This window comes from Nicotiana tabacum, chromosome 19, assembly GCF_000715075.1.
Source record: "Nicotiana tabacum cultivar K326 chromosome 19, ASM71507v2, whole genome shotgun sequence".
NCBI classification, from domain to species: Eukaryota; Viridiplantae; Streptophyta; class Magnoliopsida; order Solanales; family Solanaceae; genus Nicotiana; species Nicotiana tabacum.
Genome location: NC_134098.1, coordinates 20449902 through 20467115, shown reverse-complemented (window position 1 = coordinate 20467115; position 17214 = coordinate 20449902). Strand labels below are relative to the sequence as shown.

The 17214-nt window shown below is 38.2% G+C and overlaps 1 protein-coding gene across 1 annotated transcript; it reads left to right on the top strand.

The window, feature by feature from the left end:
* The first annotated feature begins 3936 nt into the window (after window positions 1-3936).
* On the top strand, window positions 3937-4413 carry LOC107796928 (uncharacterized). Its single transcript, XM_016619749.1, has one exon. The coding sequence runs from the start codon at window positions 3937-3939 to the stop codon at window positions 4411-4413; it is 477 nt and encodes a 158-aa protein (XP_016475235.1).
* The last annotated feature ends 12801 nt before the right edge of the window (window positions 4414-17214 follow it).

The following is a 17214-nucleotide window of genomic DNA, read 5'->3' as shown; positions in this document are numbered from 1 at the left end:
CGACTCCTCCTCGTAAGTCAAATCCTTGTCCAATTGGATTGAGCTGAAATCTAACACATGGGACAGATCACCGTGATACTTTCGGAACATGGAAACATGGAACACCGGGTGAACTGCTGATAAGCTAGTTGGCAATGCAAGGATCTCAAAGGGTCCGATATAATTAGGACTCAACTTGCCCTTCTTCCCGAACCTCACCACACCCTTCATGGGCGAAACTCGGAGCAAAGCCCTCTCTCCAACCATGAATGCAACATCACAAACTCTCTGATCAGCATAACCCTTCTGCCTAGACTGTTCTGTATGAAGCCGATCCTGAATCATATTGACCTTTTCCAAGGCATGCTGAACCAAATCAGTACCCAACAACCTAGCCTCTCCCGGCTCAAACCAACCAACTGGCGAAAGACACTGCCTCCCATATAAGGCCTCATGAGGAGCCATCTGAATGCTCGATCGGTAGCTGTTGTTGTAGGCAAACTCCACAAGCGGCTAGAACTGATCCCAAGAACCCCCGAAATCCATAACACAGGCGCGAAGCATATCCTCCAATATCTGAATAGTGCGCTCTGACTGCTCATCCGTCTTGGGGGGGGGGAGATGAAATTTTGTACTTAACTCAACTCGTGTGCCTAACTCATATTGTACAGACCTCTAGAATTGCGAAGTGAACTACGTGCCCCGATCGGAAATAATGGACATCGGCACACCATGAAGACAAACAATCTCGCGGATATAGATCTCAACCAATTGCTCTGAAGAATAGGTAGCTGCCACCGGAATGAAATGCGCTGACTTGGTCAACCTATCTACAATAACCCATACTGCGTCAAATTTCTTCAAAGTCCGTGGGAGCCCAACAACGAAATCCATAGTACTATGCTCCCACTTCCACTCAGGAATCTCAGGTCTCTGAAGCAAACCGCCAGGTCTCTGATGCTCGTACTTCACCTGCTGGAAATTCAAACACCAAGCCACATACGCAACTATATCTATCTTCATTCTTCTCCAACAATAATACTGCCTCAAATCCTGATACATCTTGGCAGCACCAGGATGAATGAAATACCGTGAGCTGTGAGCCTCCTTAAGAATCAACTCACGAAGCCCATCCAAATTGGGCACACAAATCCGACATGGTATTTGCAAAACCCCATCATCTCCAATAGAAACCTTCTTGGCATCACCGTGCTACACCGTGTCCTTAAGGGCAAGAAAATGGGGGTCGTCACACTAACGCTCTCTGATACGCTCATATAAAGAAGACCGAGAGACCGTGCAAGCAAGAAATCGGCTAGGCTCCGAAACATCTAACCTCACGAACTAGTTGACCAAATCCTGGACATCTGATGCTAGCGGTCTCTCACCAACTAGAATACATGCAAGGCTACCCATACTCACAGCCTTTCTACTCAAGGCATCGACCACCACATTGGCCTTCCCAAGATGATAAAAAATGGTAATATTATACTCTTTTAATAGCTCTAACCACCTCCGCTGCCTCAAGTTAAGATCCTTTTGCTTAAAAAAATACCGTAGACTTCGATGATCTGTGAATACCTCACACGACACGCAGTAGAGGTAATTCCTCCAAATCTTCAATGCATGAACAATGGTTGCCAACTCTAAGTCATGAACATGGTAATTCTTCTCGTGAACCTTCAACTGCTGAGACGCGTATACAATCACCCTACCATCCTACATCAATATTGCACCAAGCCTAATATGCAATGCATCACAATACACAGTGTACGATCCTGAACCTGTAGGCAACACCAATACTGGGGTTGTAGTCAAAACACTCTTGAGCTTCTGAAAGCTCAACTCACACTCATTGGACCACCAGAATAAGGCACCCTTCTGGGTCAATCTTGTCAATGGGGCTGCGATAGATGAAAACCCCTCCATGAACCGGCGATAATAACCCACCAAACACAGGAAGCTCCGAATCTCTGTAGCTGAAGTAGGTCTAGGCTAGTTTTGCTCTGCCTCAATCTTCTTAGGATCCACTTTAATGCCCTCAGCAGATACAACATGCCCCAAAAAGGCAATCGAGTCCAACCAAAACTCACACTTTAAAAACTTAGCATATAATTGACTATATCTCAGAGTCTAAAGTACAATCCAAAGATGCTGCTCATGCTCCTCTTGACTGCGGGAGTAGATCAAAATATCATCAATGAAGACGATCAAATAGAATCCAAATAGGGCTTAAATACCCGATTCATCAAATTCATAAATTCTGCTGGGATATTTGTCAAATCAAATGACATCACTAGGAACTAATAATGCCCATACCGAGTCCGAAAAGCTATCTTAGGGACATCTGATGCCCTAATCTTCAACTAATGGTAGCCAGATCTCAAATCAATCTTCGGAAATACTTTGGCACCCTGAAGCTGATCAAATAAGTCATCAATCCTCGGCAACGGATACTTGTTCTTAATGGTGACTTTGTTCAACTGTCGAATTATTACATATCCTCATCGTACCATCCTTCTTCTTCACGAACAACACTGGTGCACCCCAGGGCGAGACACTAAGTCTAATGAATCACTTATCAAGCAAATCCTGCAACTACTCCTTCAGTTCCTTCAACTCGGTTGGGGTCATAAGGTATGGTGTTGAAATCCTAAATTTGATGTTGAAATATAATGAAAAGTAATGGGAAACTGAAAAGAAAGGGATTAAAGTCACTTGCCAATGAATTTGGGAAGAAATATTTCTTGGAAAATCGCCTCTAACTCCCGATTTCCCCTCTTTTACCTAGTTGCAGATGTCGCAATTATGAGACAAGGGTCGAAAATGCGAACCCTGTCACAGATGTCCAGAAGTCGCAATTGCGACAAAAGGATTGCAAATGCGAAGATCCCACCTTTGCAATTGCGGCAAAAATCTTCGCAAGTGCGAAGATTCCCTACTGTTGTCAGGCATCATAAATGCGACCAAGTGATCGCAAAAGCGATCCTGAGCAGTTCACAATTGCGAACATTTTCCTCGCAAATGCGAGGTTACCCAATCTCAGGCCCTACTTGCAAATGCAAACATTTGTTCACAAATGCGAGCCAGACCTCGCAAATGAAAGATCTACATCAGACACCAAATCTGGCATTGCACCAACAACCTTTGCACTATTCAGACTCATCTGAAACACGTCCGAAACTTACTCGAGCCTCTCGGGCTTCAAACAAAAAATGCACACAAGTGTAATAATATCATACAAACTCGCTCGTATGATCAAAACACCAAAACTGAACCTATAACTATGAATTGGACATCAAAATACATGAAATTTTCAAAGAAACTGAAGAATTTTCAAATTCACAATCGAGCATCCGAATCCTATCAAATCAACTTTGTTTTGAACCAAATTTTTGCATACAAGTCTTAATAGTAAAATGAACCTATACCAAGTTCTGGAACAAAAATCCGAACCCGATAGCCATAACGTCAAACTATGATCAAACCTAAAAAATCTTTAAACCTTCAAATTACTAGTTTTTAACAAATCTAGTCAAATCAAGTTGGGGACTTTCGAATTCAATTCTGGGCATACACCCATATCCAAAATCACGATACAGACCCACCGGGATTGTCAAAATACCGATCCGGGGTCGTTTACATAAAATGTTGACCGTAGTCAACTCAAGTCATTTTAAAGCTAAAATTCATGTTTTCTTCAATTTTTCACATAAAATCTTTCCGAAAAAAGACATGGACTGTGAAAACAAATCGAGAAATATTAAACGGAGCTAATCGAGGTCTCGAAACACAAAAATAAGGACTAGAATTCAAAATGACCTACCGGGTCATCACGTGGAAGCATGTGCCTTCAAATAGGTACGAGAAAAGGAAGTTATTGATTTCATCTGAAGGAATATAATATGTAGATTCAGGGTACCAAGGGAAATTGTATGTGATAATGAGACACAATTCATGGTAGAAAAGGTCACTGACTTTTTCAAAGGATGGAAAAACAAACGGATTACATCAACATCGTATTATCACGTAGCTAATGGACAAGCAGAGTCAACAAATAAAATTATTATCAATAATATAAAGAAACGTTTGGAAGAATCAAAAGACAGGTGGCCTGAAGTGCTACTTGGGGTGTTATGGTCCTATAGGACAACGACAAAAATAAGCACGGGAGAAACTCCATTTTCATTTGTTTATGGTATTGAGGCACTAATTCTAGTGGAAATAGGAGAACCAAGCCTGAGGTTTGAACATACAAATGAATTATCCAATGAAGAAGAACTTCGTACAAATTTGGATTTGATAGAAGAACGAAGGGAAGCATCTTTGATACAGATGGCAACACAAAAGCAAAGGATTGAGCGACATTACAACAAAAGGGCGTATCTTCGATATTTAAAGATTCGGGACTTTGTCCTTAAGAAGGTGTTTTAGTCAATACATGCGGTAAATGCAAAGAGATTAAGTCTGAATTGGGAAGGACTATATCGAGTTCGAGGCATTGCTGGAAAAGAAGCATATAAGTTGGAGACCATGGATGAAAAGTGTCATCTTCCAATTGGAATGCGGTACTCCTGAAGAAATACTACTTTTGAGCAAGTATTCACGGTCATGTATCTCAAAGTTAATTACTTATTTGTTCATTAAAATTTTCCTAACCATTTTAGATGATAGGCAAAAAACTAGTCCGAATCAGATGATGACACTAGACCCAAAAGACATGCGGAATACTTAATTATTCTTAGTCTAGGATACAATAATTTTGATGGGAAGGATTAAGCAGTCATCATCTTAAAAATTACCCCTGAGTCACGTGTGTATTTCCTTTTTCAGGGAAAGGACCATAGAGGGAAGTTGATCTAATATTCAAGTATTCATGCTTCAAAGCTCAGACACTAGGGAAACTTTGCATATGGAAGAAGTAAAGCCCAAAAGCATAGCTGAATGGACAAAGAAAATACCTTGAAGAAAATTTTGAATAATTTTCAAGCTCAAAGATTGAAAGAGAAGTGAAGAGCTGAAGAATCAATAGAAAATTGAAGATTCAACGGAAAACTCCCAAGAGCTATTAGGTTAAGGCTACAAAAATAGTCACGGGATAATTATACCCATACTTGTAAACCTGCTATAAAGAAAGAAGTTATGAAAATAATGTACATGAATATTTATTTTGAAAGTTCAAATAAAATTTTTTCAAATTACTTCATATTTCATATTCTTACATCAATATGAAGATGAGACGCCATCTTCATCTGTGTCGTTTATATAAAAGGGCCCTCGTTTATAATTAAGATCATGTGTATTTAGTCGCGACATATTAAAGCATTCATTCTATTTAGATAATGCAGAAAAAAAGCTCAGAAATTAAAGAGCAAAGGCATACATAAAATATTCTGAAAGTTAACATTCATAAAAGTTTCCAAAAAACATCCAAAAAAATCCAAGAAACATCAAAAATCATTGCTAAAAGAAAAAACTAGGGAGCATCTTGAGAAGGCGCAGAAGGATCAACTTGGAGACTAGGAGATGAAGGCTGGGGATCAACATGATCAGTCTCTGAACCGTCTTTACTTAAATCACCCTTGGAACTTTCATCTTCGGGTGTAGAGAAACTTTGACGTTGCTAAGTAGTTTCAACTGTATCCTTAGCCCTGACAATCCCAGATTCGAGATCAAATACTTCTTGGTTAGCCTCAATCAGAGTTTCAAGAAGGGTGTTCATGAAGACTCAGCTCACATCCAGAGTTAGTTTATACTCGAGAGCCTCATAATCTTTCTCTAGTTGTTCAACTTTAGCTCTCAGTTCTTCTTTTTCAGCCTCGGTAGCTTCATAAGAAACCTTCAAAGGTTCAAGAGTTGCTTCAAGGAACTTGACCTTGTTAGAAGAGGTGTGGATTCTTCTTGGTCTTGAGTCAGTGCTTGAACCAGATCACCCGTATAAAATTCTTTTTTATTCAGAAGTTTTTTCAAACTCTGAATCTCCTCGGTGGCCCTTGAATGCTTCTTAGCAGAGGTGGCTTACATCCTATCTTTTTCCTTTTTAGTCTAATTGGCGGAAGCTTTCATTACTGCTAACTCAACAATAGTGATCCTAAGCTGCTGCTCTAAGGTCTCTTTTTCACCAGCCAAGACATCCTTCTCTAACTAAAGGCTCTCAAATTGCTCTTTCGGGTTGTCAGCTTCCATACTCAACGGTGCAACTTGTTGCTCAGTCCAGGCTACTCTCCTCATCAGCTCTGCATATGTTAAATTGATCTGCAAAGAGGCAATGGAAAAGCGTTATAAACTTAAATATAGAAGAAGTAAAAGAGTTAAGAGAGGAAAAACATACCTTGAGAGCAGAATGAATAACATCATTCATCAGAGTGATAGAGGAGTGGGATTCAAGTTTCTCCCTCTTGAGGGGGCCAATTAAAGGTTTCAACCAAATCGTAGCTCGGTTGGATTTCATTAGTAAGTTCATGCCTTCGGGGACTTCGATCATAACCTGCTTCATACCTCTCCCAATGGAAGGGCCAGCTTCATCATGAGGAACAGCAGCAGGAGTAGCAGCAGGAGCAACATGTCTCATGGGAAGGGTCGCAAGAGGTGACTCTTCAAAAACGAAGCCAAACTCTTCTTCTTCACCCTCAAATTCTTGAGAAAAATGCTTCTCAACAAGACTTGAAGGGGGGTTCAAGGTAAGATCAGCATTATCATCCTTTGAAATTTCTAGAGGAGCATCTTAAGGCTCATCAACCAGGTGAAAAGACAAGGAGTCTGAAGGCTGGTTCTGAGGAGCATTGGATTCATCATCCAAGACGACGCGCCTCCTAACTCGAGTCTTCTTCAATAAGGAACCTTCATCTTCTTCCTCTTCATCAGAGGCACGTGATTCTTTATTTTTCCTCTTCGAAGAGGACACATTCAAAATCCTCTCCTGAGTAGTGTTAACATCGAGTCTAACTACAGGAGCGCAATCATGACGGACTCTGCAGATTGTAAATCCTGAAAATTACAAAGGATGTCAAAATAAGAAGGAAGGAGTGAAAAATTCACAGTAAAGTACAATAACATATCGTGAGTTTTAACTTTTCACCCAAACTTTTGGGATAGAAACTTACAGGGTCTTTTCTCCATAGGAGTGGCAGACAACATTCTTTCTACCCAATCACGAAAGTCGAGAAGTTCACCGAAAACTTCCACGATTGTTGAAAAACAAGAAAATATGAGTAAGAAAGATAGTAATTTAAGGAAAAATAGCATAGTAAAGAAGCAAAGGGAAATACTCACGTGCAAAGTTTCACTTCTTGGGAAAGGGCATATTCTCTTCTCCCACTAAAGCACGGGTTGGGATAGCTACAAACCGAGCATACCAACTTCAGTCACAATCATCTTCAGGACTGACCAAGATTTTTTTGCTTCTCACTGCAAGTGTGAAAACACCCTCGCGAAAAAGCTTTGGGGAATACAGATAGAGGAGATAACAAAAAGAGAAAGGGGCGGAAAATAAACCCGATAAATAGCAAAGGCAAGCCACTTCCCTCCACATTATCGGGCCTATTTGCCCGAGGCAAACACTGAAATAATGATAGAACTCTATAATCACTGGGTCAATAGGAGGTTTGAATCCTAAAGTAAAATTATAAGTGTAGACGAACGAAGTGGTTATTCGGCCATCGGCACTAGGGGCTATGATTGGGAAGTCAGGTTTCTAATGACATTCTCAGCGTACTAAAGGGAGAAGTCCAGAGTTGATCAGAGAAGGATAGTGATCAGTATGTTTAAGTGCTACTATAGAAGAAACTTCTTTCTTCCATGCTTCACAGTCAGATTTAAAAGAAAATTCTTGAGGAACTATCTCTGTAACTAAAGGTTCAAGCAATGGTTCGGTTTGATCCGTAACTTTGGAAGAAGATCTTGGGGTAGATGTGGATTTAGCTTTAGAGGAAGAAGAAGGTTTAGAAGGATTTTTCTGAGAAGAGGTGGTGCTCCGGCTCGATATAGAGCCTAGGCTATGAAGCCTGCCACCTATATTCCTACTTCTGACTGGATTAAAGGAGAAAGTTCATCCACTATGATAGCACGTCTAGGATCAAACAATGAAGAAGGGTTTGAAGATCATGAATCCATTCTTAAGTACAACAAAAGCACGAAGAAAAAAGGAGAGTTGCAAAGAAGACTTAGAAGAAAATGAATGAGAGTAAGAGAAGTTTTGGAAGATGCATGATGTCGTATTTATAAGGAAGAAGCATCATCATGAACCGTCATCATGGAACCGTCACGTCGAACTGACACATCCACGAAGCCCTAAAAAGCCGCTGTAAACTACAGATCCAATCATAATAAGACACGTGTCTCGAGCATTAAATGGAAGACACATACGTCGCTTCACTTCTGAAGTAAATCATAATGATATCGGGAAGAGGCGGCAAGACATTCCCGTCATAAATAAACTTATCACTTTCCGAATATTCAGTTGAGAATATTCAAAAAGTGGGGGGACTATCTGTATTGGTGAAAAAATAGACTCTCCACGTGGACTGATGATATGTTGATAGGTGGCATAAGAGCCAGAGTGGTAAAGAAGAATGAAGGATAGGTAAAGCATGAGTAAAATACCCACGAGATTGCTTTACAAAGATACCGTACCTGACAGTTGGAAAGGAGGATATAAGCGCTATATGAATAATTAAAGACTACGAGGAAGAAAGGTTCATGAATAGCCACGAATATGGAAAGAAATTGACATAAACCCTAGTTGTACGCGATTGACTATTATTACCATAACCGTTACAAATTACCCAAGTAACGGGCAATCAATGTAACAAATATTAGTAACGAGCGAGAATTAAATAGGACAAAATAGTTACATATTATACCCTTAGATAAACCCCCCTTACAATATTTTGTATGATCATCAAAGAAATTCACGAAATTATACTGTCAATCACTTATATTTTATTCTCTTCTATTTGAAGAATCTTGTTCTCTCTTCTTGGAAGGAAGCTACTATTATCAATAAGTTTTCATTTTCCTTATTCTCTCAGTATTTTGTTTTCATTATTTATTATTCGTCTATATTAGGAAAAGCGAAGTAAAATTAGTTATTAGAAACCCTAATTATTCTACTATTTGCTTTGACCACAAAAACTATCTTTTGATTATATAGTGACCAGGACGGTGAATTTTATAGACCCTCAGATTTCAGCGCCATAGGTACCGCCAAACGGTGACCTGCATGCTGAACTTTTATCTCTGAAAGTCTCTAAGTGTTGGGCGCCACAGGCACCGCAAAACGGTGTCCTGGGCACTGAATTCATATTTCGCTCATATTTCTTCAATTCTTGCTTCAACTTGCCTGCTTTCACTTCTTTTCATTTCAATGCTTCCTATACAAGAAAATAACACAATTAAGCTCAAAACTTCATAGTACACTCTAATTATCACTATTATTACACTAAAATGTAAGGCAATTATCGTTATATTATACGTATTTATAGCTAAATATCACCACCACATACTTAAGTATTTGATTGTCCTCGAGTGAACCAAAACTACACCAACTATCCTATCTCAAAACACATTCATAAGCACACAACTTGGAAGAACATATATCAATTAAGCACATTACACCTATGACTTTGGTTGATAACACCAATTAAGCTCTAGCATATGCACTTTCCATACACTTTCCACTTTTTATGTCAAACATATTAAAAACATGAAACCCACATAGACAATATACTCATGATAATCCTAAGCCTCACAAACCGACTCAATATCATAAAGTATTTATGGCCCGAACACTCGTCATAACCGAAAAGTCTAATAATGCTACTTATCAATGCAAAATTATGTGCCCTCGCAACAAACAAAAGAGAACAGTTAGTCCACATATTCAAGTCAATTGTTCAAATGTAATTTAAGGACTCACACATACGAAAGAAAATCACTCACTCTCACAAAGAAGTCATATGCATGCAAAAGGTGCCATAGGCTTGCCCATTATGTAAACATCAACTAATGTAGGTCGCTCAGTCTAAAATCAATTAGGACTTTATTAAGGTTGTAATGTTAGCTAAGAGACGGGCAGGATAAATATGGATAATTGTGGCTAACCCTTCTAAGAACTTTACTACATCACATATTAGAATTTAAGCACAACTCTCTTCGACCCAACTTTCAATATCACAAGTAAGATTACCCCAAAAATATTTTCTCCTTCTTTAAGCACTACTTTAACTCACACTCACAAGCAAGTACAAGATGTACTTATTTCTTTTGCTATATTTTTTTATTTCTTGCAATTATTTTCTTTTTTTTTTGTATTCTAAATTTGTTTCTCGTACTTTGCACCCCACGCTAATGGTGTTTTTCTTATGATTCAAGTGTATCTTTATTTGTTTTATTGGTTTCACTCAACGATTACCAATGTTTCCTCCTTACTTCTTTCTAGCACTCACTTTTAAAAATTCAAGTGCTTTAAAAGTTAAAAGGATCAAAACAAAGTCGATTAAGAACGAATGGGTATAGGCTTGTAATAAGGTGCCAAAAGAAAGGTCTATAAGCTCAAAAGGCTAACCAGTAATAATTTATTTGTGGTACAAATAAAGCTCATAATGATTAAAGAAGGCCTAAAATTATTTTTTCATACGAAAAAATACTAGGATTTCGCTTCAACTTACATGTCGAACAAGTTCTAGAACCATATACAAAAATATAGAGAAAAAATTTCACTTCACACATGTCAAAATTCACTAAGGACGGTCCCATTCCGACTTTCAATCAAGCTAGTATTCACAAAGCCAAGAGATATTAAACATAAAGTACAAAGTGAACATAAGACAAGAAAGCAACCATAGGCATCACAAGGCATGCTATCCAATTAATCAAGGCATCATCAAAATTTTAAAACTCAGGAAAGGTAATACATATGTCAAGACCTAAATATTCTACTATCAAACAAGTCAAAGGCGCCTAGGAATCACATCATTTTTTTCTTTTATTTTCTAAATCCAAATCTATTCTAAAAGTAAAAACTTGAGTCGGTTCAAGTTACATACCTTGGAAAAGAATCAAGTCACAAAGAAAAATTAAGGCGGATTATTATTACCTAAAGAAAAGTTTTAAAAAATATTTTCATTTTTTTTATTTTCATTTTTTTTATATTATAATTATTAACACACTACTACTACAACTAATAAACTACTAACTAATACAAATAAACAAGAATACCTCCACCCCACACTTAAAGTTGTGTAATATCTTTAATGCACATAAATGTAATTAAGAGAGTAAAAAATACTCTCTGAAAAACCAAAGGCTGAAGCATTAGCAGCTTATGGGATACTCAGACTTCTTCCAGACAAGGTGTAATGATTCGATAGGTCGTTTTGAGTTCTAGCTCCACATTTCATGATTTGAGACCTTACGTAGAGTTATTTCATTATTTATGAATTGCGTGTGTGGTCCTTTTTGATTTCCGAAAAGTTTAAATGTGATTTTTCAAAGAAACTTTGATTTTGTAACTTAGTAGTTATTGTAGTTGACCATGGTCAACATTGATGGTAAACAACATCGGATTGGCATTTTAACAATTCTGATAGGTTTGGTTGGGGTCCCGAGTGACTCGAGGTCGTTTTGGCACTTATTGTGAAAAATTAAAAATTTGAAGTTACGAACTCTGAAATCTTTGAGTTTTGATGTGTGATTCTTGATTCTTGATGTTCATTTGGTATTTTGAGCTTACAAACAAGTTCATATAAAGTTTATATACTTGTGTGAATGTTTGGAGCGGAGCACGGTGGCTCGAGTGAGTTTTGGAGTGGTTTCCAGCTATTTTTACATAATTTGCAGCAACTGTTGTGCTGGTGGTGCATTGTGCATCGCGAACGCGTAGCTAGTCTTGCGTTCGTGAAGGGGAAATTGGGGAAGGAGTGATTAACACTACGTGATCTAGGGCGATTTCACTGTCACTACCTAAAAATCCCACATTTACGTTCGTGATGGCACCTAGTCTCTACGACTAGGTAAGTCTATCACACAACAACATCTGACAAGATATAACAATTTAATATTAAATAAAATTGAGTACAATGGCCCAAAACAAAGCCAATATCATAATACAACTTTCATAATCCCAAAACCCGGTAATACAAAGTCATAAGCTCTACGGAGAGTACACAAGACATTCCAAAATACAATACTATTTTGGATTAAAATCAAGCAGTAGCATAAATAAAGTAAGATGGTGACTCTGAGGCCTGCGAACGGAATGGTAAGAATACCTTGAAGTCTCCAACTGCACAGGTACAAATCTCAAAACCAACACTATCTGAAGTACCTGGATCTGCACAAACAAAATGTGCAGAAGCGTAGTATGAGTATCCCACGGCGGTACCTAGTATGTATCAAGACTAACCTCGATGCAGTAGTGATGAGGTAAGTCAAGACACTCACTAGACACAAAATCTGTGCAAGATATTAGCATAAAGCTAACAGTGGAAAGATAATCACATAAAGCTAACAATAGAAAGATTATTAATATAAAACGAACAATGGAATAATAGAAATAACAAATGGCAACAAGAAGTAAATAGGTAATAAAGAAACAAAATAATCAAAACACAGTTAAGGTATGAATAAAATCAATTAAAGAAACAAGTCGTTCCAACACAACATATAGTATTCATTGATCTAGAGAAGGCCTATGATGAAGTCCTAAGAGAGGTTTTATGGAGATGTATGGAGGCTAGCGGTGTCTCGGTGGCTTACATTAGGGTGATTAAGGACATGTACGAGGGAGTGAAGACTCAGGTGAGGATTGCGAAAGGAGACTCGGATCATTTTCCATGAAGATGGGGTTACATCAGGGATCGACTCTTTGCCCATTTTTGTTTGCCTTAGTGTTAGATGTGCTGACATGACACATACAAGAGGAAGTGCCATGGTGTATGCTATTTGCTTATGATATAGTTTTGATTGATGAGACGCGGGGAGGAGTTAACGCTAGGTTGGAAGTTTGGAGACAGACGCTAGAGTCTTAAGGTTTCAAACTAAGTAGGTAAACAAACGGAGTACTTAGAGTGCAAGTTCAGCGATTGGATGCATGAAGAAGAATTGGAAGTGAAGATTGGTAATCAATTCATACCCAAAAGAGATAGTTTCAAGTATCTTGGGTCTATTATTCAAGGAAACGAGAAGATTGACAAGGATGTTATTCAACGTGTTAGAGCGGGGTGGATGAGATGGAAGCTCGCCTCGAGGGTTTTGTGTGATAAGAATGTGCCATATGGACTTAAGGGCAAGTTTTATAGAGTGGTGGTTAGACAGAATATGTTGTATGGGACTGAGTGCAGGCCCGTGAAGAAGTCCCATGTCCAGAAGATGAAAGTAGCTAAAATGAGGATGTTGAGATGGATGTGTTGGCATACCAAGAAGGAAAGGATTAGGAATGAAGTTATTAGGAACAAGGTAGAGTGGAATCTATAGAGGACAAGTTGCGGGAATTGAGGTTGAGATGGTTCGGACATGTGAAAAGGAGAAACATAGATGCTCCGGTTAGGAGGTATGAGGGGTTGTCCATGGCGGGTTTTAGGAAGGGAAGGGGTAGGCCTAAGAAGTATTGGAGAGAGGTAATTAGGCAGGACATGTCGTTACTTCAGCTTAACGAGGATATGACCCACAATAGGAATATGTGGAGGTCGATGATTAGGGTTGTAGTTTGACAGATAGTTGTGTGCTCCTCCTAGGCTTACTAGTAGTACAAGGATTATTTTTGTATTATCTTATCATGGATCTTTATTATTACATGTTGTGTCATTCGCGCTCGTTATCATATTACATTGTTGTTACCATTGGTTGCTACTTGGCTACTTTATCTTATCTCCACTTTTCCCTAAGCCGAGGGTCTATCGAAAATAATCTCCCTATCTTTATAAGGTAGGGGTAAGGTCTGCGTACACACTACCCTCCCAAGACCCCATTTATGGGATTACATTGGGTTTGTTGTTGTTGTTGTTGTTGTTAAGTCGTTCCAACACATGATTTACAACAAGAACTACACCGAGGCACCACACCTCATAATCACTAATCATTAGCCACAATCACGAATCTTACACACATGGCACATCATGCCAACATTATCAATCACCTTCGCACGGAAAATATCTCATGCCACAACATAAGTCTCACTCGCATGACAAAGTCCATGTGCCACCACGTACGTCGTATCTGTGTCAATTGCCAATAATATGTCCAAAGGATTAATTTAATTAAAGTAAGTCATGATGACAATTTAAATAAAGTACGTGTCAAATGAGATGATGAGTTTATTTTAGGAATCAAAAAGTAAAATAAAGTAAAATTTATACAAAGTAGAGCATCAAATGAGATGATGAGTTTAGTTTAAGAATCAGATAAGGTAAGGTAAAATGACAAGTTAAATAAAGTAAAGCATCGAAGAAGGTAACGAGTTCAATTTAATAATCAGTTAAAGTAAAGCGTGATAACAATTTAAATATAGTAAAGCGCTGAGTGAGATAATGAGTTTATCTTAAGAGTCAAATAAAGTAAATCATGATAGCAATTTCTTTATTTAAAACTGTTATATTACCAACAACTCAATAGAATATGAGATAATGACTCCACGCAAGTAAATTCATCTTGACAACAAATTCACCAAGTAACAACGGAGGCACAAATTAGCACATAAATACAACATAACAAATCACGACAAATGCATGATTCACACCAGAAATCACAATCGTTCCGACACAATAATAACAACAAGAGTTGCCTCGAGGTACCACACCTCATAATAACAATACACAAGTCACAAATCACAAATCACAAATCTTTCATATATCGCCGTGTGAGCCTTGCATTTATTTTAAAAATATTTTTTCGAAATAGCTTCACGCGGTTTACCCCTCTTATCTCGCCGCATGTGCTTCAAATGAAGTAATTCCCCTTTCTAGCATTACGCGCATAAATTCCCCTTATCCCGCCGCATGCACATCAATATCACCACCCTTATACCGCCGCATGCGCATCTCATCACAACACAATAATTAACTCGCACCACATGTTACCATATGCCACAACATTTCCACAACAACAATACCAATTCCAAAACATTTCTCGAACCACATTACTAATGCAACAATAATACATAGCCCACTTCTCAACAACAAGGTATACAAGTCTCAACGATAACACAAGAAAACAGAAGAATAAACTAAATCATGAAAGATATTCCATGAAATAACAACTACAAATAAATTCATAAGAAGAAACTCAATAATGAAAGATAATCCATGTATTAACAACTTCAATTAAATGCATACAAGAATAAACCCAGCAATGAAAGTTAAAACATGCAGTAACAACTTCAATTGAATACATGAAAATAAACTCAACAATGAAATATATAAAATGTAATAACAACTTCAATTAATGCATATAAGTAACCTAAGAGTCTAAATCGGATAATTTTCACATATAAACCTGTGTAGACACTCGTCAGCTCATGTACACGTCTTTTACATAATTTAAATAGTGCAATTAGACCAAATCCTATGAGGAAGTTTTCCCCACACAAAGTTACTCTCAAAAATAGCTTTTCCGTTAATCAACACTCAAAAATAGCTTTTCCCTAAAAATTCATCTCCGCACAGCTCAAATCTAATAAAAACGACTTAATATCATCAAACAATGCAAGAGAAACTAATCATTAATGAAGTCATGATCTTTACACAATTTCTCAAAAGTCAACCCCTAGCTCGCCCGGTCAAAACCCGAGTTCAAGAGTAGATCTCAACTACCCATTACCCTAGGAGTCCATATATGTATTTCGTTTTCAAATCCGAGTCCAATTCGACTCTCAAATCCCAAATTTTTATTTTTCAAAACATAGACAAAATTTACCAAAACTTCTCTTCGGATTCCATGGATTAGAGGTTAAATCTCACAACTAATCATGTAATATAATTGAAAATTGATCAAAATCACTTACCCAATAGTTGTACGTGAAAATCCCTCCTCAAAATCGCCTCCTATCGAGTCTAGGGTTCTAAAATATGATAAATGAGCTAAGTCCCGAAATTCCTCTATTTTGATTAGCCGCAGAAGTCGCAAATACGAACCCTCGCAAATGCAGCGTTTGATGAATTCAAGGAAAAGTCACAAATGCGACCCTGACTTTGCATTTGAAAAGCCAGGCCCTTCGCAAAAGTGATTGTGTGATCGCAAATGCGATCAAGCCAGTCCAGGTCCCCCCATCGCAAATGCGAACCATCCAGAGCCAGTAAGCCTTGCAATTCAGTTCCCACTTCGCCAATGCGAGGTCCATAAATGCGAACGGTGTCTCACATTTGAGAGACCTGAGGCTCCAACAATGAACCAGCAAAGATGAAGCAGCTCGAAAACACTCTGAAACACGTTCAAAACTCACCTGAGCCCTCGAGGCACTACACCAAGAATACAAACAAGTCCAAAAATATCATACGAACTTGCTCACGCGATTAGAATATCAACATAACATCCGGAACTACGAATCAGACATCAAAACACATGAAATTTCACAATGAATTCATGAATCGCTAGAAAAACAACCAAGCGTCTAATTCCTATCAAACCAACTCGGAATGACACCAAATTTTGCAGACAAGTTCCAAACAACAAACTTGCCTATTCTAAGTTCCGAAACCAAAATGTGAATCCGATACCCATAAAGTCAACCTACGGTCAAACTTAAGGAAGTTCTAAACCTCCAAATTGCCAACTTTTGGTAGAACACGCTAAATTAACTTAGGAACCTACGAATTTAAATCCGGGCATATGCCTAGGTCCAAAATCACCATCAGGACCTAACGGAACTGTCAAAACTTTGACCCGAGATCAAATACGCAAAAGTCAAACTTGGTCAACTCTTCTAACTTAAAGCTTCTAAAACGAGAATCATTCTTCCAAATCAATCCTGAATCGCTCGAAAACCGAAACCAACCATACACACAAGTATACATAATATGAATCTTCTTAAGACCTTACATTACCGAACTGAATAAAATGCTCAAAATGATTGGCCGGGTCGTTACATTCTCCCCCACTTAAACATATGTTCGTCCTCGAACGTGCCAAGAGTCGTCCCAAAACCATCAAATCATTGTATATACTCACCATGCCCATACCTATAGGTGATCTCATGTCACCCCAATCCATATAAGTCTCACAATACAATCTAACTGCAGACTT

Coding starts and splice junctions, on each gene's coding strand:
- LOC107796928 (XM_016619749.1), top strand. CDS start 3,937: ATGGTAGAAAAGGTCACTGACTTTTTCAAAGGATGGAAAAACAAACGG.